This window comes from Marmota marmota, unplaced genomic scaffold (assembly GCF_001458135.2).
Source record: "Marmota marmota marmota unplaced genomic scaffold, marMar, whole genome shotgun sequence".
Taxonomy (NCBI): domain Eukaryota; kingdom Metazoa; phylum Chordata; class Mammalia; order Rodentia; family Sciuridae; genus Marmota; species Marmota marmota.
The window spans coordinates 2,260,798-2,287,334 of NW_025999894.1; the positions used below are offsets into that span (position 1 = coordinate 2,260,798).

The 26,537-nt window shown below is 56.8% G+C and overlaps 2 protein-coding genes across 2 annotated transcripts; one reads left to right on the plus strand and one right to left on the minus strand.

Moving 5' to 3' along the window:
• On the plus strand, positions 1-14,363 carry Llgl1 (LLGL scribble cell polarity complex component 1). Its single transcript, XM_048795335.1, has 21 exons — positions 1-195; positions 2,333-2,414; positions 2,512-2,642; positions 3,633-3,791; positions 3,867-4,029; positions 4,109-4,244; positions 4,447-4,501; positions 4,639-4,793; positions 4,865-5,088; positions 5,265-5,332; positions 6,385-6,538; positions 6,609-6,713; positions 7,678-7,970; positions 8,272-8,419; positions 8,622-8,775; positions 10,673-10,968; positions 11,438-11,702; positions 11,869-11,983; positions 12,143-12,246; positions 12,472-12,592; positions 14,225-14,363. The coding sequence occupies exons 1-21, from the start codon at positions 161-163 to the stop codon at positions 14,301-14,303; spliced, it is 3,042 nt and encodes a 1,013-aa protein (XP_048651292.1). The 5' UTR covers positions 1-160; the 3' UTR covers positions 14,304-14,363.
• Positions 14,183-26,265, minus strand: Flii (FLII actin remodeling protein). The gene is made up of 31 exons (XM_048795287.1): positions 26,261-26,265; positions 26,186-26,204; positions 25,119-25,229; positions 24,739-24,810; positions 24,082-24,162; positions 23,677-23,762; positions 23,423-23,584; positions 23,072-23,175; positions 22,506-22,681; positions 22,263-22,420; positions 21,761-21,845; positions 21,353-21,500; positions 21,100-21,236; positions 20,155-20,367; positions 19,806-19,985; positions 19,002-19,084; positions 18,809-18,883; positions 18,465-18,548; positions 18,200-18,371; positions 17,162-17,266; positions 16,892-17,083; positions 16,431-16,619; positions 16,198-16,337; positions 15,873-16,113; positions 15,600-15,754; positions 15,460-15,520; positions 15,245-15,373; positions 15,069-15,175; positions 14,882-14,987; positions 14,681-14,746; positions 14,183-14,601 (listed from the first exon to the last, which is right to left on the minus strand). Exons 1-31 carry the CDS (start codon positions 26,263-26,265, stop codon positions 14,467-14,469), a joined length of 3,777 nt encoding a protein of 1,258 aa, XP_048651244.1. The 3' UTR covers positions 14,183-14,466.
• Positions 26,266-26,537: the final 272 nt, after the last annotated feature.

Below are 26,537 nucleotides of genomic sequence, written 5' to 3' on the forward strand. Positions count from 1 at the left end.
GACTCTTGATCCCCGTGTAGCAGCAGCAGAGCCTGGAAGCTGCCTTGGGGTGGGCTTCAGGGTGTGTACACCCCAGCAGCCCTCTTCTTCCCTACAGACTGTGGAGCATGGCTTCCCCAACCAGCCCAGCGCCCTGGCCTTCGACCCTGAACTTCGCATTATGGCAATTGGCACCAGGTCTGGAGCTGTCAAAATGTATCCTTTGCAACTGTGGTGTTCAGGGCCTGTTCAGGACCACCTGCATGCGTTTCCCTGTGACTGGGGTTCCAGCCTTGGCAGGTACTTTGTGGAGGCCCCAGTGGGTTCTGGGATCTTGGAGCAGGTTGGTACTGTCTGTATGCCTGACAGGCCTGGGACAACTCTTCCTGGAGACTGCGGTGTACTTTTGCTGGTAGACTGAGTGTATGGCGATGGGAGGGGTTGGTTTGCAGTGGCCACAGCTGTCCCTTGCTGCTTTTGAGCCAGCCAGTTTCCTAGGCGACCCTGCCATCATCCCAACAACTGTGACTGGGGAGAACGGAGCAGGAGTCTGGGCCATGATCGCATTGAAGGTGGTGGATGGGCTGGGGAGGGGGTCTGTTGAGTGGGTGCACACGTGTATTTGAATTCGAAGATGTGTGTTCAGCCAAGAGGGCAGGGGCAGTGCCAGGCTGGGCATGGTGAGCATAGCACGGCCCCCACCTGGATCCTGGCGGGTGCACAATGGGCCATGTGAGCTGTACAAAGCGGGCATTTTCCCTGCAGGCCAGGGTGGGGGGGTAGTGGCAGGCAGCTGACTGCCTCCTTGCCTGCCCTACAGAATCCCACCCCAACTGCTCTTCAGGAAACTGCGGTATAAGTCTGGCCAGCGGCTGCTTCGTGAGGGTGCCAGTGACTGCCCCCCTGTAGGTGGTGCTCTGGGTCTCAGTACCCTGATGGTAGACATTGGTCAGCAGAAAATAAGCCGGTGCCTAGAAGCGGGAGGGTGTGGGGGGGTCTCCTCACCCCAGGGCTGGGAACACTGGCCAAGTAGGGAAGTATCTGGGCCTTTATGAGCTATTTGCTGGCTCTATGGAGTGTGGCTGGGCTGAGATGCCCCCTGCTTTCTCAAGGGCCTTTGCCTGCTGCCCACTCCTCTTGTGGGTGTGTAACTCTCACATGTGTGCCCCTGCAGTCTCTTTTTCTGTGTCCCAAGGGCTTTCACCATATCTCATAGCACCTGTATAGGCTTTGCTGTTAGCTCTGGAGCTCTCTCTCCTGTGGCTGATCTCTTGTGTGTTGGCTCCTCACGGTCACAGTGAACCTGAAATACAGATGAGGACATGAGCTTCAGAGGAGGCCAGGCCCAGGGGTTCTCCTTTGCTTCCCTCCTTCTAAATCACCATAGCCTGGAGTTTCCTGGGGTTAGGAAACTGAGGCTGGAGAGGGCCAACTGTGGTCTTAGAAGCTGCCCCTCCCCCTGCAGGGCAGTCTCCATCTCCTTGGCGACCCTGCTTCCCGCCCAGCTGCTCTTGCTCCCTCTTTTGTCCTCTTCTCTGTCCCAGCCAGGCTCCTGCAGAGAATCCCAGCTCAAGCTCCAGGCAACGGCTCCTGCCTTGTCACTGGGGCAACACTGCTGACCCCTCCCTAAACCCTCTCTCTTGAGCCCTCTCAGGCCTTGCCATCCACCCACCATCAACCCTAGAGTTATTGGGACTCTAGGCACTGACACGGGGCATTTCAAGCATTTCACGTGTGTCCATGTGCTCATCTGTAAAATGGGCAGTCTGGGGTCTCTGCTCTTGTGCAGTGGGGGTTGTTGGCCACTTGCCCTGGAGGGAAGTGGATTTCTTTGCCCAGAACTGGCGATGGGCCTGAAGCTGTGGTAAAAGGCAGCCTGGACTCTGCTCTGGGCTTCCCTGTTTGGGCCTGACCTTGTGTCTCTGGCCTGCAAGATCCCAACCCACCAGGCTCTCGGCCTTCATAGGCACATACAAATATTTGAGGTTGAAATAGAGCAGAACCCCACCTGTGTGCCAGGTCTGGACCAAGCATGCTCGGCGAGATTTTATTCTCACTTGATTTGCAGCTGCCCTGAAAGGTGCCATTAGCCCATTTTTACAGATGAGGAAATTAAGACCCCAAAGCAATACTGACTTGCAGCAACTGCATGGAGCCTGTACTCTGAGCCTAGGAAAACCTTGGGAATGCAGGATTGAAGCTTCTTCAAGGAAGGGGGCCTCACTGGGTCTTGGAACCTCCGGTAGGTAGGTCTTGGGCAAAACCCATGAAAATTATCCTGGGGAAGGCGGCTTGTGCATAAGGTTTTCTGGCCTGTGCCTGCATGATTCTGTCCTTGACCAGTCACCCTCAGCTATGGTGCACCCGGTGTGGAATTCACGGGCCTGCACCGGGATGCGGCCACTGTCACTCAGATGCACTTCCTGCCTGGTCAGGTGAGCTTCTGCTCCCTATCAGCCAGCTCCTTGTGGTTCCCATGCCCTCCCATTTCTCCAGGCCAACCCAATTTTGGTCTCTGCTTGCACCCCGCAGGGCCGCCTCCTAACCCTGCTAGATGACAGCAGTCTGCATCTCTGGGAAATCATCCATCATAATGGCTGTGCCCACCTGGAGGAGGCACTCAGTTTCCAGCTGCCCAGCCGGCCTGGCTTTGATGGTGCCAGGTACTGGAGGACCCCTGAGCAGGGGAATATCCTAGGGAGGCCTGAGGGCTAACTGTGTCAAGGTGTGGAGAGACGGGCATGCCAGTAGGGCTGTTCTTTGGGGTGGGGGGGTATGTTTGAGTCTGGCCCTGGGAGGACCCTGCTTGGCTAAGTTGTGCTCTGGACTTCTCAAATTAGATGGGAGGTTCTGGTGGGGTTTGAGGCAAGCAGGCAGGGTTTGTGCTACTGACTGGGAATCTTTGGTGGCCATGAGCCCTAGGAGATAACGTGTTATATGCCAAACTTCATGGGCCTGTGGTGTGACACTGCACTCCCTGTGGTATTGGGGGTTTCTGGGGCTTGGAACAGGGTTTCAGACAAGCAGAGGTCCCCTGACCCCTTGAGTTGGGAGTAGGGGGTAAGCCATTGTGTGCATGGGTGAACAAACAGGATTGGGGACAGGAGGGTCCCACAGGTATAGTAGGTGTTGGCAGGATGCTCCAGATATAACACAATGGGCCTGGCCCTCTCCCTCCCCGTCCCTGCCCATAGTGGCTAGAGTGGGGGATTCCTGACCCACGGGCTGGTTTTTGGGCAGCCCTCGCCTCTGCAGGTAAGGGCCATTTGGCGCTCCTTCAAAGTCAGGAGGCATCCAGAGAGCTGGTAAAAGGATTTCTGGGTGGGGATCAGGATGGCTGTGTTAGTCCTGGAGCTGGAGCTCCTGGTCATCATTGGGGCGGTGCCCCCGTGCCTGAGTTTGCTTCCTAGTGGTGGGAGGAGCCAGGAGTTCTCAGAGACTTGGGAAACCTATTTTTATCCCTCTTCTTGCCTGATGAATAATTGAGCAGGCTAATTACACTGCAGTGTCGCCTTCCCGAGGTGCCATCCTGCTCTGTAAGAAGGCCCTGGTGAGCGCATAGGGACTGGGTAGGACTGGCAGTAAGTCCCATCCCTCTCCACATCCTCTTCAGCAAATGGTTGGGCTCACTCTCTTACCCATATCCTCTGCAGCACCCCGTCCAGCCTCACCCGTATCACAGTGGTTCTGCTGATGGCCGCTGGCAACACGGCAGCTCTGGGCACTGAGGGAGGTAGCATCTACTTCCTGGATGTCACTACCCTGGCACTGCTTGAGAGGCAGACCCTCAGCCCAGATGAGGTTCTGCGCAGGTGAGCCATAGGCAGGCTGCTCAGCACCCACTCTGACTGGAAACTTCTCCCAATTCACTGGGGCTCCTTCTGTAGTGTGCCAGATGACTACCGCTGTGGAAAGGCTCTGGGCCCTGTGGAGTCACTCCAGGGACACCTCCGGGACCCCACCAAGATTCTTATTGGCTACAGCCGGGGCCTGCTGGTCATCTGGAACCAGGCTGCACAGTGTGTTGACCACGTCTTCCTGGGGAACCAGGTAGGGGTGAGGCTTGCCCTCTGTTAGTCTGGGCCCATGCACACACCCACAGGCTCATGCCTGTCTGCCTCCATTACAGCAGTTGGAGAGTCTTTGTTGGGGGCGCAACAGTGGTACCATCATCAGTTCGCACAGTGATGGCAGCTATGCCATCTGGCCCGTGGACACTAGCGGCTCCCCAACTCTGCAGCCCTCCGTAGCCACCATTCCCTATGGTGAGTGCTGGGGAGGCCTGAGGCAGAGGGTGGCGTCTAGAGGGCCACTTGGCCTTGGTGGGGGGCAATAACCAGCCAGGTCTGCAAAGGGAGACCCCTTGGGGGGATGGTTGGGGTGATGTTGCTTTCCCCTGGGGAGAGGCAGGAGGAAGCTTCAAGGTAGACCAGGAATGGGAGGTCTGACGCTGTCCCAACTCCCCAGGCCCCTTTCCCTGCAAGGCCATCAACAAGATTCTGTGGCGGAACTGTGAATCGGGGTATGTGAGGGAGTATGTGGGTGGGGGGGTTGCACCTGGCTTGGGGGAAGGGTGGGTTCTGGGTCAACAGGTGAAGCCCTTGCTGGGTTGTGCAGTGTGTGTTCCAAGGCCTCTAGTTCACATGACCTTCCTTGCAGGGGCCACTTCATCATCTTCAGTGGTGGTATGCCCCGCGCCAGCTATGGTGACCGCCACTGTGTGAGTGTGCTGCGAGCTGAGACGCTGGTGACGTTGGACTTCACCTCCCGCATCATTGACTTCTTCACAGTGCATAGCACACGGCCTGAGGATGGTGTGTGCCCTACCTTTCCCAACCCCGCCAAACACTGCCTGTGACTGAGCTCACCCTGCTCCATCCCACAGAATTCGACGACCCACAGGCTCTGGCTGTGCTTCTGGAAGAGGAACTGGTGGTGCTTGACCTACAGACACCTGGCTGGCCATCTGTGCCTGCCCCTTACCTGGCCCCGTTGCACTCATCGGCCATCACCTGCTCTGCCCATGTTGCTAATGTCCCTGCCAAGCTGTGGGCCCGCATCGTGAGTGCTGGCGAGCAGCAGAGCCCCCAGCTCATCTCCAGTGCCTCGGTGGGTGCCCAGGTGTCCTGTGGGTGAGGTGTTATGGAGGGAGTGTGTTCCTGTTGGAATGCTGGGCTCAGGCCTGAAGGTGGGGATGTGGGGAAATACTGAATTGTATGCCCAGGGGGAGGGGGAGGTGTCTTTGGTCCTGACCTTGTGTTCACATCTTTACTGTCCTTTCCTAGAGCTGGCCCATTACTGGGGGCCGGAACCTGGCCCAGGAGCCATCACAGCGAGGGCTGCTGCTGACTGGGTAGGTGTTAGGGATGTGCATTGAGCAAAATCCTGTATCCACCAGGCATGGCATGCCCCTTGCCCATCCCAGATCCTGCAGGAACTGAGATGCCAGGTGACTCAGTGCTGGCTGTAGCAGGCCCAGGTTGTCCCCCCTTGCCTGGGGTGGATTGGATGAAGCCTCCCTAGATCCTGGCTCAGGGCTCCACCCTGCTCTGCCTTTGGCCTGGAACTCAGCTCCAGCAAACCCCAAGGCTCCACCCACCTGGCCTGCCTGCCTTGGGACCGGAAAATCTGGGCTGGCCCACGCCAAGTTGCCCAAGGCAGGTGCTGCAGAGCCTGACCTGGGCCTGGCGGGCACTGACGTGCCTGGTGACTCAGGCCTTACTTCCTGTCCTGCCCTTTCTTCCTGCCTGTGGTGGAACCCTCCAACCTCCGACAGCAGCAAGCCTTCCATAGCTTAAGAATTTACTGTGTTTTTCGGGCTCCAGCCCTGTCTACACACACGTCATGCCCTGACTCTGGGCTCCCCTACTGCCCAGGGACCTCACTTGGGCTCTACAGCGTGTCCTGAAGCGGTGCCCTAGATTTGTCTGCTCCTCCCCCAGCCCCTGCCTGCTTCCTTCTTGCCTCCCCAGTCTTACTGCTGTTCTGCTTATGTGGCTACCTTGGGCCTCAGCTGGTCTCTCCTGGGCTTCCCTGTACTCTGTTCTGTGACTGCCTGGCTCCTGGTCACTGTGTCCTTTCTGATTGCTGGGTAACTCCAATGGGAAAGAATTGACCTAGTCTTCTATTCTTGCATTTTGCCCTCCGCCATCTCCTGGTCTTCATGGTCATCGTTACCACACCTTCCCACCCTGTTCAAAGCCCCAGGTGCATGTGATAGAAGTAGCTTGGCCTACATGTACCAAGTACCTGTTTGCCTTATCTGATAGAAGCTTAATGTGTGTCCCATGCTTTCAACCTGTATTTGGTATATGCAGTAGGTGCTCAGTGAATAGCTGATGGACTCATGGAAGAAGGGGTGTGCAGGCCTCCCAGGGATGGTCCTGACATCTGCCCTCCCTTTAGCCACGAGGATGGCACTGTGCGGTTCTGGGATGCATCTGGTGTGGCGCTGCGGCCGCTCTACAAGCTGAGCACAGCTGGCCTCTTCCAGACAGACTGTGAACATACCGACAGCCTGGGCCAGGCTGCTGAGGACGACTGGCCACCCTTCCGCAAGGTGAGACTCCTCCCCTCATGGAGCCTGTCCTGGCTCTGCCCAGTGTCTTCATTCCCTCCTGTCCCCTCAGGTGGGCTGCTTTGACCCCTACAGTGATGATCCCCGGCTTGGTGTGCAGAAGGTTGTGCTCTGCAAGTACACAGCTCAGATGGTGGTGGCTGGCACTGCAGGCCAGGTAAGGCTGATGTCCCCAAGTTGGGCATGACAGGGGAGCTTCCTAGAAGAGGTGGGCCTGAAATGAAGAGTCTGGTAGTGGGTGGGAATGGGGCCTACCTGGGGCTGGCTGGAATGAGGACAGGTACCAAGTGGGGTCTGTCACTGGGTGCCTTGAGTGAGGCTCTGGCAGGGAAACCATGGAGGTTTAGGTCCAGGAGCAGGAATGTGAGAGTCAAATGAACTCTGGGAGCGCAAGGACTAGTGGATCTCAGGCAATGCTATTTATGCCTCTGGCACTTACACAGTATACAGAAGATACTCAGTATGAGCTTATTGCCATGAGACAGAGACTTGGGGAAAAGGGAGGGCACTTCATTCTAAGAGAGACAGACCAGTGGGACTTGGTCAGTGCCATATCCTTAGTATTTGCACAGTATACAGAAGGTGCTTAATGTGTGCTTATTGCTAAGTGAAAGATAGGCTCAGGTAAGATTGAATTATCTGTCTGTGAGGTAAGGTATCAGGGGCTGGGGATGTGGCTCAAGCGGTAGCGTGCTCGCCTGGCATGCGTGCGGCCCGGGTTCGATCCTCAGCATCACATACAAACAAAGATGTTGTGTCCGCTGAAAACTAAAAAATAAATATTAAAAATTCTAAAAAAAAAAAAAAAAGGCATCAGTTAGTTTTGGTGTCCACTATGTTCCTTGATGCTCAGTGAGGGCTTTGGTGTACAGGAAGCATTCAAAGAGTACTTATCCTGCTGGGTTTGGTGGTGCACACCTGTAATCCCAGCTACTCAGGAGGCTGAGGCAGGAGCATTGTAAGTTCAAAGTCAACCTCAGCAACCTAGTGAGACCCTGTCAAAAAAAATTTTTTTTTTAAAAAGGGCTGGGATGTTGCTTGGTGGTTAGCACCTTTGGCTGGGGTGGGGCCAGGGGCACCCTGCTCTGTACTGATTCCTCCCTGCCCTGGCTGGGGCTTAGGTGCTGGTGCTCGAGCTCAGCGATGTGCCGACAGAGCAGGCAGTTAGTGTGGCCAGTGTAGACCTCCTCCAGGATCGAGAAGGCTTCACGTGGAAGGGCCACGAGCGGCTGAGCCCACGTATAGGGCCACTGCCTTGGCCTGCTGGCTTCCAGCCCCGTGTGCTAGTACAGTGCCTGCCACCTGCTGCTGTCACCGCCGTCACACTCCACGCCGAATGGAGCCTTGTAGCCTTTGGCACCAGCCACGGCTTTGGCCTCTTTGACTACCAGCGCAAGAGCCCAGTGCTGGCCAGGTGTGTGGGGAGGTCAGGTGGACGGGCGGCTGGAGTCCCAGTGAGATGGGATCTGGGTCTGAGTCTTCCTTTCTGAAGTTTGGTATGGCCAAAGCAGGCTGGTTTTAAAAGTCCTGGGAACCTCTGTGGCCTTGTGAGAAATCACTGGCAGCTCTGAGGGACACCCTAAGCACCAGCAGCTGTTGGGACCACAAGGCAGTGCCAGAGGGGCTTTGACCTCCTGAGCTGGGGTTTGCAGTGCTGGCCTTGGGGCCAGCAGGAATGGCTGCTCCTTGCATGACTGGCTCCTATCTGTCCCCAGGTGTACTCTTCATCCCAATGACTCCCTGGCCATGGAGGGGCCACTGTCCCGGGTGAAGTCCCTTAAGAAGTCACTGCGCCAGTCTTTCCGGCGTATCCGCAAGAGCCGCGTCTCAGGCAAGAAGCGTGTGGCTAATGCCAACAGCAAGGTGAGTGGGGTGGGCTGCCTGGGAGCTGTCCTCTGGCCCAGAGCCCCAGGGTTCCTGCACTCACTGTGCTCCCTGCTCAGCCCCCTGCACGAGTGGAGTGGGCTAGAAATGTGGTGGATGGGTGATGATCAATGTCAGGCAAGCAGAATGAGAGCAGCTGGGAATCAGGGAGACCACGTTCAGGAGCCCCTGCTCCTTCTAGTTGCAGGAGGCCAATGCACAGCTGGCCGAACAGGCCTGTCCCCATGATGTTGAGATGACACCCGTGCAGCGCCGCATCGAGCCCCGCTCTGCTGATGATTCCCTCTCTGGTGTCGTGCGCTGCCTCTACTTTGCTGACACATTCCTTCGAGATGGTGAGGCCAGTGCCGGGTCGGGGATTGGAGAGGCTGGCTTCAGTTGTTTATCTAGGAAACGGGTGGGGGGAAGCAGTGGGACCAGGCCTTCCAGGACATCGGAGAGTATCACTGAACATCCACTGTGTGGGGCTGCACTGGTGATGGGGACACCCTGGCTACCATACAGCCCCACCTGCCAGCTGGGGCTGATGGTGAGGTATTGCTAGTGATCTGGGCAGACCCCGCAGACTTGAGCAAGAAAGGTAACTGCTGGGAGTGGTGGTGCACACCTGTAATCCCAGCAGATTAGGAGGCTGAGGCAGGAGGACTGTGAATTCAAAGCCAGCCTCAGCAATTTAGTGAGGACCTAAGCAACTCTTCAAGACCCTGTCTCTAAATAAAATATAAAAAAGGACTGGGAATATGGCTCAGTGGTTGAGGCCCCTGAGTTCAATCCCCAGTACACCCCTCCCTGGCCCAAAAAAAGAAGCAGCCAGCACCTCTCATCCTAGCAAGTGAGGAGGAGGAGCGGGATTGCAAGTTGGAGGCCAGCCTGGGCAACTTTGTGAGACCTTGTCTCAAAATTTAAAAAGGACTGGGGATGCAGCTCAGTGGTAGAGGGCCCCTGGGTTCAGTCCCCAGTGTTGGGAAGGAAAAAAAAGAAAAGGGAGCCCAAGGTCTGAGATCCAGTAAGGGACAGGCTGGTGCCAAGGGCCTACGGCTGTGGGTAGGAGCCACAGAGCCACAGGGCTAGGGTGAGTTGAGTGAGGGCAGAGAAGGGAGAGGCTAAGATTGCTCTGTATTGGCCACCATGCCAGTGTGCTGAGGACATGGCTTTGTCTGGGTGGCTTGGAGCCCCTGTAAGGTCCTGGGTATGTTGGTTTGTTCTTTGATCTTTACAATGTATAATGGTAAATTTCAAACACAAAAATGGGAGTACATCCCCCCAAAATGGGATGACACAAAAATGTCATCCCATGCACCTCACCCACCATCAGCAGGTGTGTACTTCTGTTTTATGCTACCCCACGCTGCTGTTGAATCTTGCTGAAGTTTTTAAACAGAAACCCAGGCACAACCCTGCTGCCCATTCATGTCCCATGGAACCCAGGCTATTCCCAAGTCTCAGTTCGTGTTCAGGTTGGGTCTCCTCTTTCTGATATCATTTAATTTTGGAGGATCTTTGTCCAGTAGGTTTCCCATTGGACGTGGCTGATACAGCCTTGGGGTTTCACTGTTCCACGTCCTGCTCTGGGCTTCTGTCTTGCAGCTGACATGCTTCATTGCTGGGACTTTTCACCTGGGGCTGGGCTCCCAGTGGCTGTTGCTCTGGTGCCTCGGTTCTCAAGGATGCAGAGTGGCAGATGTCCATGCCTGCCCTGGGAATGGCCTTGTGTGGCTCTGATTCTCCACTCAGTTCACACATGGCAGGGGGGATGGGGTCCTGGGTAAGAGCCCTGGTTCATTTCTTCCCAAGCCCAGGGTTCTTTGGTAAAGGCACCCTTTGGTCACCATGTGGGGAATAAGCTACATAGGGATGAGGAGGGCCAGTGTGCACTGCAGGGTGAGCCTGATAACTAGTGTGTGGACAGAATCAGTGATGGGTAGTAGGGGGAGATGGCTTGTGGGGCTTGGGGCATGAGTGACAGGAAGGAGGGTACAGCAGGAAGGGTTGGCAAGATCAGGGTATAGTTTGGGGGCCACTGAAGTCCTCATGCGGGTGCTCTTAAATAGCTTGTGCCTCTGCACAAGGGCTACATCCCAGGCTGAGACTTGAGTCAGCTGCAGAGCTGGCCTCTCAGGCCATGCAGTAGGTTAGGTTGAGGTTACCTGGGGAGGTAAGGGACAGGCGGTGCAGGAGAGGTGGGGAAGGACCTGCAGGGAGTGCCTTCCTCACTGTGTCTGTGCCCTGCAGCAGCCCACCATGGGCCCACCATGTGGGCAGGCACGAACTCGGGCTCCGTGTTTGCTTATGCGCTGGAGGTGCCAGCAGCTGTGGCAGGTGGTGAGAAGCGGCCTGAGCGGGCAGTGGAGGCTGTGCTGGGCAAGGAGGTGCAGCTGATGCATCGGGCACCTGTGGTGGCCATCGCTGTGCTGGATGGGCGTGGTCGCCCACTGCCTGAGCCCTACGAGGCCTCTCGGGACCTGGCACAGGCGCCTGATATGCAGGGTGGGCATGCTGTGCTCATCGCCTCTGAGGAACAGTTCAAGGTGAGCTGCTGGGGCTGTGGAGACTCTCCTCTAGAGCCCCATCCCTACCTCCATCCTCTGCCTGCTGAGACCTTCCAAATACTGCCCCATCACAGTGCCCCCAGCCAGCCCCTGTGGAATCTTGATGCCCAAACCTGCTGAGCTCCCCCCACGACCTGCTCACCACAAGGCTCTAGGCATGGTGGGGACCCCTTGAGTCCAGTCCCAGGGGTTTATGATTTGGTAGGGATACCAGACAGAGCTTTAGGAGTCGATGTGGTTGATGTGGCCAGTAAAGGAGGCCAGAGGTTTCTGGACACAGTGAAGCCCAGGTTGAGTCTGCAGGAGGAGAGGGTGGCTGGCTAAGCAGGGTGGCAGTATGGCCACCTGAGGCCTTTGGGGTGAGCTGGGGGCTGGTGGTCTGCAACCATGAGTGAGTAAGGGGTCTGAGGACTGGGCCAGGCCCTGCTCACTGACCATCTGCCACCAGGTGTTCACACTGCCTAAGGTGAGTGCCAAGACGAAGTTCAAGCTGACAGCCCACGAGGGCTGTCGTGTACGCAAGGTGGCTCTGGCCACATTTGCCAGTGTGGCCTGTGAGGACTATGCCGAGACCTGCCTGGCCTGCCTCACAAACCTGGGTGATGTGCACGTGTTTTCGGTGCCTGGCCTGCGGCCCCAGGTGCAGTACTCCTGCATCCGGAAGGAGGACATCAGTGGCATTGCCTCATGTGTCTTCACGCGCCATGGCCAAGGTGAGCCAGAGTGGCCAGGAAGAAAAGGGACCTGAGTGGGGCCAGGGGGCTACCTGGGAATGGTCAGCATGAAGGCCTGCCAGCACAGACTGGAGCAGGGAACCCGTAGAAGGCTGGGACTCATCACGGCTCCTAAGCGCACTCCCTCCTCTCTCCTGCCACACAGGCTTTTACCTGATCTCACCATCAGAATTTGAACGCTTCTCCCTGAGTGCCCGCAATATCACAGAGCCACTTTGCTCTCTGGACATCAGCTGGCCCCGTGATGCCACCCAGGCTAGGTAAGTGGGGAGGCAGCCCCTGGCAGGGGGCCTCTAGACAGGGCCAGGTCTCACCCAACCCTGGGAACTGTCCTGGCTGGTGTAATGCCTCAGGCTCGGGCAGGAAGGCAGGTATGCAGCATTGCCGTGGTCCATATCACGACCCCATCTGTGCCCTAGGGTCCAAGAGTCACCCAAGCTGAGCCAGGCTAATGGGAACCCAAGCATCATCCTGGCTCCACAGAGTCGTGATGGAAGTCCTGATCCTGCCCACAAGGGAGCTGGTGAGTGGGGCATGAAAGGGGACCCATCACTCCTAGAGAAGGGTGGTGCTGTCTGTAGGCAGGCTTCTGCGGGAGGGGACAGCTGACCCAGGGCTGGAAGCTGGGCAGGGCTGGGTGGGTGTGTGCCTGTTGAGGTGACATCCCCTGTAGGCTGCATTAAGAGTCTGTTCCCTGTGGAGAGGGTGTAGAGAGGTCCTGGCAGGGGCTGATTACTTCCTCCCGCAGACACCCCAGAGCCACCTGAGGTCACTCTCTCACCCATGTCCATCGACTCAGCCACCAGTGCCGACACCATTCTGGACACAACAGGGGATGTCACAGTGGAGGATGTGAAGGATTTTCTGGGGTGAGGCCAGCTCCCTATCTCTCCAGCCCCTTTCTTAGGGCCACAAAGGCTCCTCTGGCCCTGACCCTTCTGATCATCACCCTTCCCAGCTCTGAGGAATCAGAAAGGAACCTGAGGAACCTGACAGAAGATGAGGCCCCCACCTGCACCATCCTGATCAAATGAGGCGTGGCAGGGCAGGGCCCAGGCCCACCTGTTTCTCACCAGTCAGCAGTGCAACCTTCTGGGGGTCCCTGTCCTGGGCTTGCAGTGGGCTCCATGGCAGCCCCTGCAGTGACGGGGCTCCCGGAGCCTGGTCGCCTCTCACAGGATGTCCCACCAGTTCAGGAGCCCTACACCAGCACTGTCTTCATAGTTAGAGGCCCAGTTGTTGGCCCTTAGAGGTCCTGAGCGTGTCTGGAGCAGGACCAGGACTAACCACTAGGAGGTGCAATGGTAGGGATTTGGGGCCTGTTTGGCCAGCCCTTCTCCCAGGAAGTCACCAGGGTCCAAGGGTGAGTCTTGCTGGATCAGCCCAAAACCCTGGGCCCAGCGAAAGGTCTCGCTTGCCTCTGCTTACCTCAGGCCCCTAGATCTGTGTGACCTACTTAGTCCCTAGTGCCCCTGTCCACCCTGCAGCACTGGGCACAGACGCTGCCTATTCTCTCTTTGGTCCTGGGGTCAGCAGTACCCCATCCTGGCTTGAGCAGGTCACATGTGGCCAGCACTTGGATATCCAGCTAGCGCCTCAGCAAGTCCACCTCAGACTGTCATTAAAGGACCCTTCCTGCTGTCCTAGTCAGGAGGCTGAGTAGGGGCACCTATGTAACCTGGTCCAACTGCTGGGCTGCCTTGGGCAGGCCGTCTGCCTCCAGAGCCCCCTCTGTTGCTCCTGTACAGGATGTACACCTGGGAAGGAAGGAGAACAGTGGCCACAGGAGGTCTTCCCAGACCCCAAGACCTGCCCTGTCCATCTGTCCCCACTCACCTGGCAGGCCTTCAGACTCAGAAAGGCCAGCACTGTCCCAGCCACTGCCTACTCTGCTCTGAAGCTGGGGTCCTTGATCCCAAGCCTCATAATATAGACTCTACTTGCTAACCTGTTGGCCCAGTGGGACTTGCTGTCCTGTCCCCGACAATGCTGGGCCCTGGAGCTGCCACAGCCCAAAGTGAAGGCACCGGGCAGCCTGGAATCTCTGGGCCCAGGATGTCTGAAACATCTTAAAAGCAGTTGGCTGCCCTAGAGCTGCTGACGTGGGGACAGGGACACAGCAGGTGGGCGGGGCGGCTGGACCACTTCCCCCTCCATGCACCATCCTTTCCCCTTTGCAAAGAGTATTTTTCTAATGCCTGGGCTGGGCTGGACAGTCCTTTCTAAAACTATTTTGGTACTTGCTCCTGGGCTACCCTGTCCCAGCCTCTGTGTGTGTGTGTGTGTGAGAGAGAGAGAGAGAGAGAGAGACTGGCACCCAGAGCTGAGGCCCAGTCAGGGTGTGTGTGTGTTTGGAGGCTGGTTAGGATGGGCTTCCCTGTAGATTGTACCTTGGTTTTTTTTTTTTTTCTTATCATTTTTTTTTAAAGTTAGCGCTGTTTTAATATTAAAAATACTGATTTTTTAATATTGAAAATAAAAGCATTTAATATCTCTTAAAGGGCAACAGCATCTGCCGTATCCCTGGCCCGGGGTGGGGATGGGGCAGGCTTCACACTGAGCCTGACAGCTGGTTCCTAGAACATCCCCCACTCTGCCAATGGTGTGGCCTGGGGTTGAGTGCTGCTGGGTGCTGGGACACTGGTGAGTAATAAAGTAGGGCTGTCACCTGTGCACACTTTCAGTGAGCAGGTGGTGGATGGAGGCACCTCTTGTCAAGGGCCTGAGGCCTAAAAGCCACTGCTTAGGCCAGGGACTGGCGAAAGGTGCTCCAGGCATGGAAACAGCGGGTAAAGGCATGCTGCTCGTTGCCCTTGCGGACCAGGCGCAGGTGGCGGGGCCGCTCGTGCTCTTTGGAGCTCATGTGCTGGATGTACACCTGGAAAGGAAGGAGAACAGTGGCTACAGGAAGTCTTCCCAGACCCCAAGACCTGCCTTGTGCATCTGTCCCCACTCACCTGGCAGGCCTTCAGACTCAGTTTAATCTCCACTTGGCTTGTCTGGGTCCCTACCCACATGTAGACCTGGCAGGGACAACAGGCAAGGTGGTCACACAGGTGAGTGGGAATGTGCCTCTTGTGATTCTGTAATTCCTATTTCCAAATGGAGGGGCTCCTCCTCTAACAGGCAGGGTCAGTGAGATGGGGGTGGTGTCTCACCTCTTGGCCATTGTCTAGCAACATGATGTCATCATCTGCCAGGTCATCTTGACAAAAGTCAGAGCATTTCTCAGTCACTGCAAAGTAGCCCTTCTCATTGGAGCACCTAGGGGTCAAAATGAGGCCAAGGTCACATGCAACAGGGTCAGGACGAAGAAGGAAGCTGGGGGAGTGGACAGGGCCCTACCGGAAGAGCCGTGTGTGCTTCATGTACTCAGCGTCATCGTCATAGGGCTTCTGTGCCCCTATTCCGACCCAAAAGAAGTTCTCAGGTTCCTCGCCTTCGTTGATGACCTGTGGGAGGGTCAGTTCAGCCCAAAGCTCACATGCTCTGGCTCACCTGCCCACCTACCCCCACCTCACCTGTTTGCTGTAGGAGGTGTCAAACATGGTGTTCAGAATGTCTTCTGCCAGTTTGGCTTCATCGGGGTCTGATGCCCTTCCCACCCAAGCATACACAATGCCTTGGTTGTCCTCACTCTCAAAGGGAACCTGTGGAGTGTACAGGGGCTTTGGGTCATGACCAACACCCCATATGCCATCTTGCTCTGTGGTCCTGGCTCACACCCACACCCCACCTTGAGGATGAAGCAGAACTCTGAGTTGAGGAGGCTGGAGTCAGTGTTGATCTGGATGCACCTGGGTGAGGAGGGGTGTCAGTAAAGAGACAGGGCTTGCTCCCTGACTCCTGCCAACCACTGCCCACCCCATCAGGCACCGGGTGCAGAGGGCACTGCCGTTGGTCCGGATCTGGTAGAGGCTTGGTTGCAGGGTGCCCTGGGCCACCTTTCTCTTGCCCCGGTGGATGATAAACTTTCTCTTGAAATGGGACAGGAACTTGGGGTTCTCCTGCTGCTGCGTCATTCGTACCACCTGAGGATGTGGAAGAATCAGGGGCAGCCCCCTAGATCCCAAGCCTCCCTTGGACTGGGTCCCACTCCCCTTGCTTCCAAGGTCATGGGAACACAGCCCCGAGTACACCTGGGTGTACCTCCAGCTTGCCAGGGAAGAGGCTCTCAAACTTCTTCTGCAGACTGAAGGTGAAGGTGAGCCAGCCCATGTTGGAGGCTTCCCGACCCTGCCAGAAGTACACGATGCACTGGAAGTCCTCCTCGGGCTGCTTCTCCTCGGCCTCCACCGCTGCGTCCTCGCCTTCTTTGCCCTCTGCCCCGGCCTTTCCATCCTCCTTGCCTTCCTTCTCCTCCTCCTCGTACTCCACGGGTACCCAGTACCTGTGGGGTTAGAGGTTAGTGAACAGGAGCTGGAACCCCCAATCCCAGAGGAAGACAAGAGAGGGAGGCGTGCTTTGGTGGCACCTGCAGAGGAAAACGTAGCAGTCCTGCGTGTAGAAGTGGCCGAACTCCTCCTCAGGCAGCCGTGCAAATTTCTTGCCCTCCAGCACGAAGCCCTCCATGCCATCAAGGTCCTCATTCCATTCCTCCATGAGCTGTTCCGCCTGCAGGTGGCAGTACGTGCCCCCATGGGCCTAACTCACTTGGCCCCTCCCTGGCCCTACCTCGGCCCCGCCCAGCACCCAGGCCCCACCCACCTCGGCCAATGCCATTGGCGGCTGCCTTGGCAGGAAGAGGGCGGTGAGGTCCGCCTTCATCTGGTCTTTCTTCTCCGCATCACGCTTCACCTTCCCGGAGAGCCCGGGGCCCTGGAGGACAGCCTCCGCGTTGCGCGTGTAGTCCACGGTCAACACGTCGTCCCAGTTCTTGAACTTGGCCTTGAACACCTAAGGGAGAGCAGCAGGGAGAGGTCCAGCAGAGTTAATCTTAGGGTTCGAAGGTTGGGGCCCAAGGGCTGGGGTCAGGGGAGAACGTGGGGTGGGCCTGGGGAGGTGGAGTCTAAGAAACAGAACTAGGAGGGGCAGTTTGTAGAAGAGGTGGTTCCACAGAAAGGTTTGGACCCGTTCTGCAGGTTAGCAGAGCAACCAACCACAGAGGGGCCAGGGGACCCTGGGGTATGCAGATAGAGGGAAGCTGGCCTCTGGATCCCGGAGCACACCTGCGCCTCGGTACCCTCGAGGCTGCGGCTGACCGTGGCATGGCGTGGTCGGTGCAGCATCCCACACAGTTCCTGGCCCAGCTTGAGCGCAGCAGCACGCACTAGGCGTGGGGACTTGCGGCCAAGCCAGATGAACACGTCGGACCAACAGTCCAGGATGTACACACAGCGCGTGTCCAGCAGGCTCTGCAGCTGGAGATCAGAGGCTGGAGGTAAATACTTGCCACCTGGAAGAGATCCCAGCCCCGTACCCGGTTCTGTGCACCTCACCAGCCGCATCCCAGGCATCAGCTCCACCTTGGGCCGCTTCTTATGTTCCACGGAGAGCTTGTAGTTGATCTGCGGCAGCTCCAGGTAGCCCAGGCCCAGGCCCACCTGGCAGGAGGAAGAGATGGGCACGGCAAAGACTGGGTCCGGGACATCAGCCCCACCCACAACAGCCTTCTGATTTGGAGTCCAGCCTCCTTTGCTCAAGCCACATCCGTTCATCTTGAGATCTGTTTTTTCCTTTTCTACCCCAAAGTCTTTTTAAGGATACTCTATGGAAGGGCTTTTATTTATTTATTTATTTTTGGTACTGGGGATGGAAACCAGGTCTTGCCAGGTACTTTACTACTGAGCTATATCCCCAGCCAGTGGAAGGGCTTTTATTTCTATTTTTAAAAATTTATTATTATTATAATTTAAAAAGATTTTTTTAGATGTTGATGGGCCTTTACTTTATTCACTTATTTATATGTGGTGCTGAAAATTGAACTCAGTGCCTCAGACATGTTAGGCAAGTGCTCTTCTACTGAGCCCCAGCCCCAATTATTATTTTTGAACTACCTCCCCAAACCTTTCTCTAATTTTAATTTTTTATTTTGAAACAGGGTCTTACTAAATCCCCAGGCTGGCTTTGAACTTACAATCCCCCTGTTTCAGCCTCCCAAATTGCTGGGATCACAGGTGTGTGCCACTGTGCCCAACTCCGGCAAGGCAAGGCTTTTAAAATGGTGCTTTCCTTGTCTGCCCTCTCCAGATCCTTACTGTTGCTAATTTTCTTGACTCTTTCCTGCTCACAAGACAACCCCAGTTTCCTGTCACATACAAAATTAAAGTTGGGAGCCTGGTACCAGGCTCTATGTCTCCCCCTCCAGGCCCAAGTTCCTTTAGTAACATGCATGCTGTTGTTCTTAGAGCCAGACTCCAGAGGGGGCACCCTCCTCTGGCCAAATTCCACAGCCACCACAGTGCTGCTAGCCTGTCCCCAGACCCCAGCTGGCTAGTGAAATCAGGTTAACCCCATACCCCAACACCATGGTTTACCTTGTACAGCTTGGGCTGGGGTGGCCAGAAGTTGTCAGGCACATGCTTCTTGATCTCAGAGGGCTCCCCACCCACAGCCTCCCAGAATTCTGGGGGTTCCTCGCCCTGCACCAGCAGAGTGATCTCTGCCTTCCCTTTCCGCTCATTCTTGTTAATTTTCTCTGCAAAGAGCCTGAGAACAAGATGCAAAGCTCTCAGTGAGACCACACCCCTTCTTAGATGATACTTTTCCTTTGCACAAAATCACAATACCATACCCTCATACCTGGCCTTGGTGGTGTTACTCAGTGTGGCTTGGGCCCCCCGCCACACATAGATGTCCAGCCCTCGGTCCAGCAGGAACACAAACCTTGAAAGGAGGAGCTATGATGGGGCATGGGGACAATGACTGTCCCACACCCCAGATTCCACCAGAAACAATTCATCATTATGAGCTGTAAGCTCCCCTTTCTCAGAGGGCCTCACGGGCCCTTCTGCCAAGCTCTGTGGGACAGGCGTTAAAAGGGTGCTGCTAGAGGGCCCCCTCTTTCAGGAGGTCCAAACCTGCACCCTGTAGGCAGAGAGGAGGCTGATGGTCAAACACCTCTACCTCATATCATGGGGTCTCACCTTGGATCCAGGGAGGCTCCCTTGAGGGGGACAGGCTCCAACTTGATGTTCTTTTTCCCATACACACGGTACATCCTGAGGACCAGGACAAGAGTGGCTCAGTGTGGACCAAGGGGCCGATTTACTCCTAACACATTCCCATACAACCCTTCCTGGCAGAGTGCAGGCCAGTGCCACACTCCCACCCCCTCACCTGGTGACATAGTGTGTGTCCTCCACAGTGTAGAAGCCACTGGCTGTTCCACCCTCAATGTAGGAGATGTCGTTGTCAAACACCTGTGTGTGTGTGAGGCCATGGGTTCTTCACCAGGTTGTCCCCTCCCCCAACCAGACGCCCTGCCAGGCTGGGTGCAGTGACTCAGGTGCTACCAATCCCTGATGATGTTAAGGAGCAAAAATAGTCTTTGCTCATAAACACACACATACTGGAGCATAGGGACCCAATGACATGAATGTGTCCACCCGTGTTGTAAAGGTGGGGCCAACATGTCGAGGGGTGTGCACAGGTGGTTCACAGAGGAGTGCAAACCTCAGTGAACTTGGGTAAGATCTCAAGATGTGGAGTGTCTACGGACAACCAGCTGGTGACCCTGGTGGGGTACCTTGCTGAACTGGCTCTGTGTTGTATTCCAGGCTGGGCTTGGCCCCACTTCCCTGGCACCCAGCCTGTGGTCCTGTCCCCCAACAGCTCCCACCTCTCTTGGCCCAAATCCTTGGACCTGGTTCCCACCCCTGTGTCGGCCTATTGGCCTCACAGCCTCCACCCTGCCTGCCATCCTCCCCTCAACCACTGACCCCACCCCACTTCCACCAACCCAGGTTCTGGCGGCGTTTGGTCTCCCCAGACCTCCGTCTTGCCTCTGCCTCCAGCTCCCCGGGGACCCTCAAGCCCAGCGTCTTTGGCTTCATCTCCCTGCCCCACTCCAGCAGTGCCCCCTGCCTGCCTCTGGGCCAGCTCCCTCGGCACCCCAGATTCCCGCCCCCGCCTGGCTGGTACCTGCAGGAACTCCTCGCTCTCGTCGCCCATTTCCTCCCTCACGGTGCGGCACTCAGCACCCAGGTAGTTGCGCAGGTTGACGGCGTGGATGGCAGAGCAGGCCTTCTTGTCCAGTGTGGACTCCCCGCCGATCCAGTAGTAGATCTCCCAGTTCAGGGAGCCGCTGTCGTCCAGAAAGGTCTGCGAGCCAAGGCACTAGCCATGAGCTTCCTGGGGCCCAGCCTGGCTTCCCTCCACCACCCTGCCTGCACCTGGCCTGCCCACCTCTAGCTCTCACAGGACCTAGGTGCAGGTGGAGACTGTGATTAGGAGACTGGAGACCACATGGACCCCAGGGGGTCAGCCTCACCTTGAGTACAATGTAGCAGTCGGCCTCATAGAACTTGCCATGGAAGGCTTCCTCCACCAGCACCGGCACAAAGTTCTCAATCTGCCAGATGGTCAAGCCTGGCAGCTGGCCCACATCCTCCGTGAAGAACTCTGAGTAGTCGAGGCGTGGCTTCTCCAGGCCCTGGTCCCAGCGCCGCACCTTCCCTCCGGGGGCCCTAGCGTCCACACTCTCCTGGGGGCACAGTCAGAGTACATGGCTTGACTCTGCAAAGCCACTACTTGTTACCCACCCCAGGGCCTTTGCGCGGGACATTCCATCTGCCCAGGGTCCTGTGTCATTCTTGGAGAAGAGGAGGACAGTTAAATACCATGTCCCTAAAGTGCCCCTCTATTCTTGAGAACCCAGCCAAGTTAAGGCATCGATGAGAGTGAGTCTAGGCTGCAAAGTCCAGATAAATGTCATCTTGAAGGACAATGACTCTTCTCACATACGCTGGGAACTAACTAGGATAAGTCAGTGTTATTTGCAGAGAGCTGCTTTCTCACACACGTGCTGAGTTCCCTGGTGTGCTGGTCATACACTAGGACAAGCAAGGTAAGCGGATGCTGCTTTGTACCCTGACCTATAACCCCTCCTCTGCAGTAACTGGTGTGGATCAGGGGACTGTGAGAGGGATGTGCTCGTCCAGCCGCCACTGGACAGAGTGCAGCAGGGGACGGAGAAGCTGTTTTCAGGTGAAGCACCTGAGGCACTGTGGGAAATGGAAGCGCACTGTCCAGCCAGCTGCCCTGGACTTTCTGGAGAAGCCCCTGTCAAGCCCGTCACCACTGGATCTTCCTCATAAGCACTTTTCAGTGACCCTCATGTCTCCCATCTCATCTCTAGGTGTCTGCTTTGGTCTCTCAGGAGCCATGCCCCTGCCTTGGTAGCAAGGCGTGGTGTGCCTGTCCCGTCTCGGCTCACCTCCTGTTTCTTGTTCTTCTCCTGGGCCACATCTGACATGCCCTTCAGCACCTGCTTGGCCTGGTCGTCCTGGGCCGAGTCCTTTCGCCTCCGCAGCCGCATCTTGCGAGCCAGGGGGTCCTTGGGCCCGCTCCCAGCTTGGGGAAAGGGTGTGCAGCTGAGCCCTACGGGGACCTGCCCCTTGGGCATCCAACCCCATCCTCCATGTCCAGAAAGGCATCCTGGCTCCCAAGCCCGATGTTCCCTAACTTACCAGCTGCTGCGGCAGCCACTGTGGCAGGGGAGGCACCTGCCAGCCGCAGCTGATTTTGCAGCGAGAAATCGATGTTGTACCACTCAGCAGCGGGGTCAGCAGGCTTAGGTGGCATGACCAGGCTGGGGTTGTCCCGCACATCCAGGACCTGCAGCAGGGAGGAGCAGAGCTGGCGCTGGTCCAGGTCCCCCTCCCAGCCACACAGAGCCTGGCTTCTGCTTCTTGTCTGCAGGGGCCAGGACCAGGGCGTCCATCCTGGCTGCCTCTGTGGCTGGCTGTGGAGGGCACTAGGAATGATGGGGCTCACCTTCCCCCACCAGGAGGCCTCCCCTCCAGGGCAAACCCGCTAGCGCCGTCTCTTCTGAGGACCACCCCCCCAGCCCCAGCACTGGCCCAGCCTGGCCTGACCTCAATCTCCGTCAGGAAGTGGATGGCCTCTGGGAGCGTCACCAGGCGGTTCTTGTTCAGGATGAGTTTTCTCAGCTTTGGGCACCTGTAAGGACAGGGCCAGTGGGGGACCTCAGGGAAATGACAAGGGGGGAGGGGCAGCAGGGAGGGCCAGAGGAACTGGAGGGCTGTCCTCCATCCTTTGCCTGAAGAACTTCTCAGAGCCAGGAGACCCCACTAGTGGGCACTGTGACCTCCAGGAGGGGATGGAAGCAGCACTGAGTCCCAAATTCACCTGGCACTGGAACCCTTCTGGCCTCCACCCTAATAGCATCTTCCCAAGGGGTCCTCTGGGGAACCCAAATTGGGAATGGCTAGCATGGGACCACAGGGTCTTCAGCCACAGAGGCAAACTGACCCATCTTCATTTCATGTGACTCACAAAGACAACCGGGCTGGTTCTGGCTATGATTCCAGGACTCTCTGTGCTGAGGGCCCCTCCTGCCCAGCCCTGCCCCAGCACCTGCAGAGGCTTTCGGGAATCAGCTCTAGGTTGTTGTTGGCAGCCATGAACTCCTCCAGGCCAGTCAGCTTGCCAATGCCCGAGGGTAGCCCATCGAAGTCCAGCTTGTTGGAGTTGAAATACAACTTCTTCAGCTTGGTCAGCTTGCAGATGGCTGACTGCGGGGGAGCGGAACAGGGGTGGGTGGTCAGGGCTGAGCCCAGCAGCCTCCCTCCACCCCACCGGCCAAGGTCCAGGACTCACGGGCAGTGACGTGAGCTGGTTGCGGGACAGATTCAAGGTCTCCACGTGTACCCACTGGTCAATGCACAGGGACAGCTCTGTGATCTGGTTGCTGCTGAGGTTGAGGCGGCGTAGGCTGGGGAGAGTGTACAGGCACTCGGGCACCCGGGTCAGGTCATTGCATGACAGGTCCACATCTAGAGTGTGAGGAGGAACACGAGTCAGGGCCCCCACAGCAGGCACTGGGCACTGCCAGCCCTATTATAAATGCCAGCTCTTTTGGAGAAACTCCACGTGGGGTAGGTCTAGGCATAATTCAGTGCTCATGATTTGATGCCATTAATAGTCTCATGATAAAGACAGAAACAATGTATCGGCTGGGGGAGGGTAGCTCATCGGTGGGGCACTGCCTTGAGTGCATGGGACCCTGGGTTCTACCCCAGCACCACATACACACACACACACACACACACACACACACACACACACAAACCCTAACTGTGGGCTATGGCTGGAGGAGCAGGCTGAACCCACATAATTCATCAGGAAGAAAGGGAGTGGAGAGGGATGCCCAGGGAAGTGCCAACCTGCAAGATGGCTCAGGCCCTCCAGGCTGGTGGGGAGGTTGCTCTGGGTGCGCTGTGTGTTCCGCAAGTGCAGGGTCTGCAGGGCGGTCATGGCTGGGAGCTGCCTGCCAGGGAAACATGAAATGTCAGGGACAGGGGAAGGGCCCACACAGGGGGTTTTGGTGGTGATGGGGGATTGGAGGGACAGGCACAAGGCCAATGGCAGCTGTGTGGTGAGGCAGACAGAAAGACAAGACCAAGAGGTGGATCAGGACGCTCGGGAAGGACAGGCCCAGCTTGAGGGTGCCAGCCTACACAGGGTGTAGGGCCGGGGCTCCTGGGAGTGGGGGTATGACTGGTGCAGGTGCCCACCGGAGCTGTGCATGCAGCAATGGGTTCCCATTGAGCACCAGTGTCTGCAGGTGCACCAGGCGGCGCATCTGGGGTGGCAGGCTCTCCAGACGATTCTCACTAAGGTCCAGGTACAGCAGGTCCGTGAGGTTGATGAAGAGCTGGTTGGGGATGGTGTCAATACTGCGGTGGGCGGGAGAGAGGCAGGGCTGCCTGAGTTAGTTCCAGAGCGCAGCCCCAGTCCCCCAGACACTCTGACTACACCTCGTCAGCACCTGTTATGGCTGAGGTTGAGCACCAGCATGTTCTTGGCATTCTCTAGCTCCCGTGGGCACTCCGTCAGCTGATTGTAGCTCAAGTCCTGGGCAGAAGGGACAATGCCCAGGTCAGGGGTGTTCCCACCCTGCCAAGCCTCTGCCATTCTCAGAGATCAGGCAGGACACTAAGCAGGGAGTGGATGGTGGGGAAGTGGCTCAGGGACAAAGGGAAACAGTAGGATCCTGGCAGGAAGGGTGTGAGGGTTAGGGATCTGACTCCACCAGTGACCTCAGGCAAGGCCTCAGTTTCCTTATCTGTAAAATTAGATAATGATGGCCCCACAAGGACTGTGGTCATGGGTGGTGACTAAATGGTTGAGGGTTGGGCCAGCCTAGGGGCCAGACAGGTGGGTAACTACTGACCAGGACTGAGAGGTCATCCAACTTGAAGATGTCATCAGGGACTCCGGAATTCTTCAGGCTATTGGCTCGAGCTACAATGGCCTAGGGAGAAATGGTGAGAGTCTGATTCCTGGTTTCCATACCCAGGAGGAGCAGAGCGGTCAGGACGGATGCCTTCTTGGGAAGCCCACCAGAGGGTAGGCCTGAGTGTTCTCCTACCTCTGGTCTTTGTTCACACAGTTCCTCCAACTGATGGGCTTTTCCTAGCCTCCTGGTGAAATCCTATTTAAACCTAAAAGTCCGATCCTCTGGGGCCTTCAGAAAAACTTTCCTTTCTTTTCTTTTTGTACTGGGGATCTAAATCAGGGGCGCTTTACCACTGAACTTCATCCCAGCCCTTTTTAGTTTTTTTGAGACAGGGTCTCATTAAGTTGCTTAGGGCCTTGCTAAGTTGCTGAGGCTGGTCTTGAACTTGTAATCCTCCTGTCTCGGCCTCCTGAATCACTAGATTACAGGCATGCACCACCATGCCTAGAAGGAAACATTTTCTGATCAAACAATCCCCCCTGCCCCTTTTTCTTCCTAGTACTGGTGATTAAACTCAGGGGCACTCTACCAGCTTCTGGCCAGACTCTGGGTCCCTAACCCCAGCCTGAAGGCCTCCTGGCCAGTACTCACCCGCAGTGAAGGCAGGCTGGACAGCTCCCCATGAAGTGTAGTCAGGTTGTTGTGGCTCACGGACAAGTGCTCCTAGGCCAGGACAGGGGAGGAAAGGCTCAGCAGGGTGGGTAGGGGATGTAGAGTTCCTGTCTGTCTCCACAGCTCTGCACCATTCAGGAGAAGCCACCACGAGCCAATCCATTTCTGCAGCCTCCCTCCCCTTATAGACAAGGCCTCTTCCTGTTCACCTTCTGGGACGGAGGGCTCACTCCCTCTCTGCCAGCTTTGCTCACAGCTCTGCATGTCCTTCCTCTATGTCTTTGTCAGTTCCATAGGCTTAGCCCACCTGGCCCAGCCCCAGCCACAAAATACCTCCCTGCCTGCCCAAGGCCCCTTACCAGCTTCTGTAGGGCAGCCAGCTCTTCTGGCAGGTAGCAGAGGCCTGTGCGGTTCAACTTCAGCCATCGCAGGCTGGTCATGGCCTTGACATTCTCAGGGAAGTAGCCACCCTGTGTGTGGGGAGGATGGATTTCGCGGTGAGGATGGCCTGGGAAAGGGGTGCGTGCCTATGCTCCACCACATTTTGTGGCTTCCACTGCCCATGGAAGTCTTCAGGGAGCAACAGAGCCTGCCCACCAGCTGTGAAACCCTGGACAAGTCATTTTTCACTCTGCATCAATTTTTTCACCCATAAAATTAAACTAAGAAAAGACAAAATTTCGGCCTGCCTCTCCTGCTGAACTCTGAGCCCCAGGAAGGCTGGACAAGACTGTCTTGTCTGGGGTGATGTCCAGCATTCCACTTTGTAGTCAGCTCTGCTCACATTCCTTTTCCGGCCTGGAGGGGGAGTTTTCCTGAGCCTCTGTGAAGTCCCCACTATGCTCCCACCCTGCCATCAGCACAGGACCCATTCCTGGCAAGGTCCAAACCGACACTGCAGCTGAGGGTCCATCTCCCCACCCTGCACAGGATCACCTCATGTGTTCAGTCACTCGCCATATTCCAATGCCCACCTCATCAGCTTCTGCCCTTTGTGCACAGAGTCTGGGTGGCTTATGCCTTTAGTACCTTTGGCTGCTTGGTCCCTTCCCCCTGCAGCCACATTCTTGGCTGGTGACTCAGATTCTCCCAGTCCACAGGAGACACGTGGAGACCCCAGGTAAGGACAGTAGGGATGGGTCAGAGAAAAGTGATGTGGCCACCTATGCATGGGGTCAAAGGTGTGTGCACATACAGGTAATGGCAGGAAGAGCCTGCCTGCCTCCTCCCCAGTCCCAGGCGGTAACTGCCCATCACTCCTGGAGCACCAGCATTCTGAACAGCTCTGCCATCACCTTCTTCTCTGCCTCCCCTCTGGCCCTGACACCTTCCACCTCTTTCTTGACAGCCTAGAACCGCCTCCCTTCCCCACCAATTGGCTTGCGGGCGCCTGGGGCCTGTCAGTTCGGACTACATCGCCCAGTACCTCTCCCAGCTGCCTGACGCTCTCGGTACCAATAGATCAAGCCCCGTCCAGAGGTCCAAACGGCTACTTTTAAGCCCCATGATCAGATGAGAAAACCCAGGCACTGAGAGGGGAAGTGACTTGCCCAAGACCACACAGGATGACGGTGGCGGGGAGGGTGGCGAAGAGCTGGCTCCACNGGGAGTCTGCGCGCCCGAGCCGCCCCGCTCCGCGCGGGGGTTAGCTCCCCCGAGGCCTCAGTCTCCCAGTCTCCTCGGGTCTTGGCGAGGCCTCCTTGCGTTCGGGTTGGAGGCTTGCACAACCTCCAAGCTGCGGTCGCAGCGCCCTGGGCGGACGTTGACCTTGACTCTGG

Coding starts and splice junctions, on each gene's coding strand:
- Flii (XM_048795287.1), bottom strand. Junction 21,846..22,262: donor ATTCCCGAAAGCCTCTGCAG/GTGCTGGGGCAG, acceptor CTGTCCTTACAG/GTGCCCAAAGCTGAGAAAAC. Junction 17,084..17,161: donor TGATGCCTGGGATGCGGCTG/GTGAGGTGCACA, acceptor TCTGATCTCCAG/CTGCAGAGCCTGCTGGACAC.
- Llgl1 (XM_048795335.1), top strand. CDS start 161: ATGGCAATTGGCACCAGGTCTGGAGCTGTCAAAAT. Junction 6,539..6,608: donor ACTGGCCACCCTTCCGCAAG/GTGAGACTCCTC, acceptor CTGTCCCCTCAG/GTGGGCTGCTTTGACCCCTA. Junction 10,969..11,437: donor CCTCTGAGGAACAGTTCAAG/GTGAGCTGCTGG, acceptor ATCTGCCACCAG/GTGTTCACACTGCCTAAGGT.